The 576-nt window shown below is 36.8% G+C and overlaps 1 protein-coding gene across 1 annotated transcript in view; it reads left to right on the plus strand.

Moving 5' to 3' along the window:
• LOC111831516 overlaps positions 1-429 on the plus strand; it is a 1710-nt gene extending 1281 nt beyond the window's left edge. The window contains exon 4 of the mRNA XM_023786132.1: positions 61-429. Within this exon, the coding sequence (XP_023641900.1) occupies positions 61-429 (369 nt within the window). The remainder of the gene's footprint in view (positions 1-60) is intronic.
• Positions 430-576: the final 147 nt, after the last annotated feature.

Genomic DNA, 576 nt, shown 5'->3' on the forward strand with positions numbered 1-576 from the left:
TTATATAGTCATATAACTTTGTGTATGTTTTGATTATCAATTTTTGTGTATGTTTTGCAGGCTGATAGTGAAGAGGACGATGCTGGTGGAAAGGCGTCACTTAAATTACTCGTGGGTATGGTTTCAGAAATGAAATCAACTATTGAGACCATGAAATCAAAGGTTGAGACCTTTGATGATAAGTTCACACGTGTTGATGAAGAATTCGTCAAGATGAAAGGCCTAATTTCCTTCGTTGCCAGAAGTGGAGGCCTAGCTAGTCTCATGAGTGGAGGCAAAAACATTCAGAATGACGACACATTACCACTCAAGAGCATCTCCAATATAAGAATCAGGGATGCTTTTGGAAAAAAAAAAGAACAGACACCTGAAATTCAGAAGAAACCGTCAAGCCAAGACTACTCTGATACTAGTCCCTCGGTAAGTTGAGTTCTCTTAATTTTATGTAATGGCTGAGTTATTCGATTTTTTTAATTAGTTGTTTATGTTATGGCTGAGTTATCAAATACATTACGGCTGAGTTGTTTATGTTATGGCTGAGTTATCAAATACATTACGGCTGAGTTGTTGTATGTT

Source organism: Capsella rubella, unplaced genomic scaffold (assembly GCF_000375325.1).
Source record: "Capsella rubella cultivar Monte Gargano unplaced genomic scaffold, Caprub1_0 scaffold_3, whole genome shotgun sequence".
NCBI classification, from domain to species: domain Eukaryota; kingdom Viridiplantae; phylum Streptophyta; class Magnoliopsida; order Brassicales; family Brassicaceae; genus Capsella; species Capsella rubella.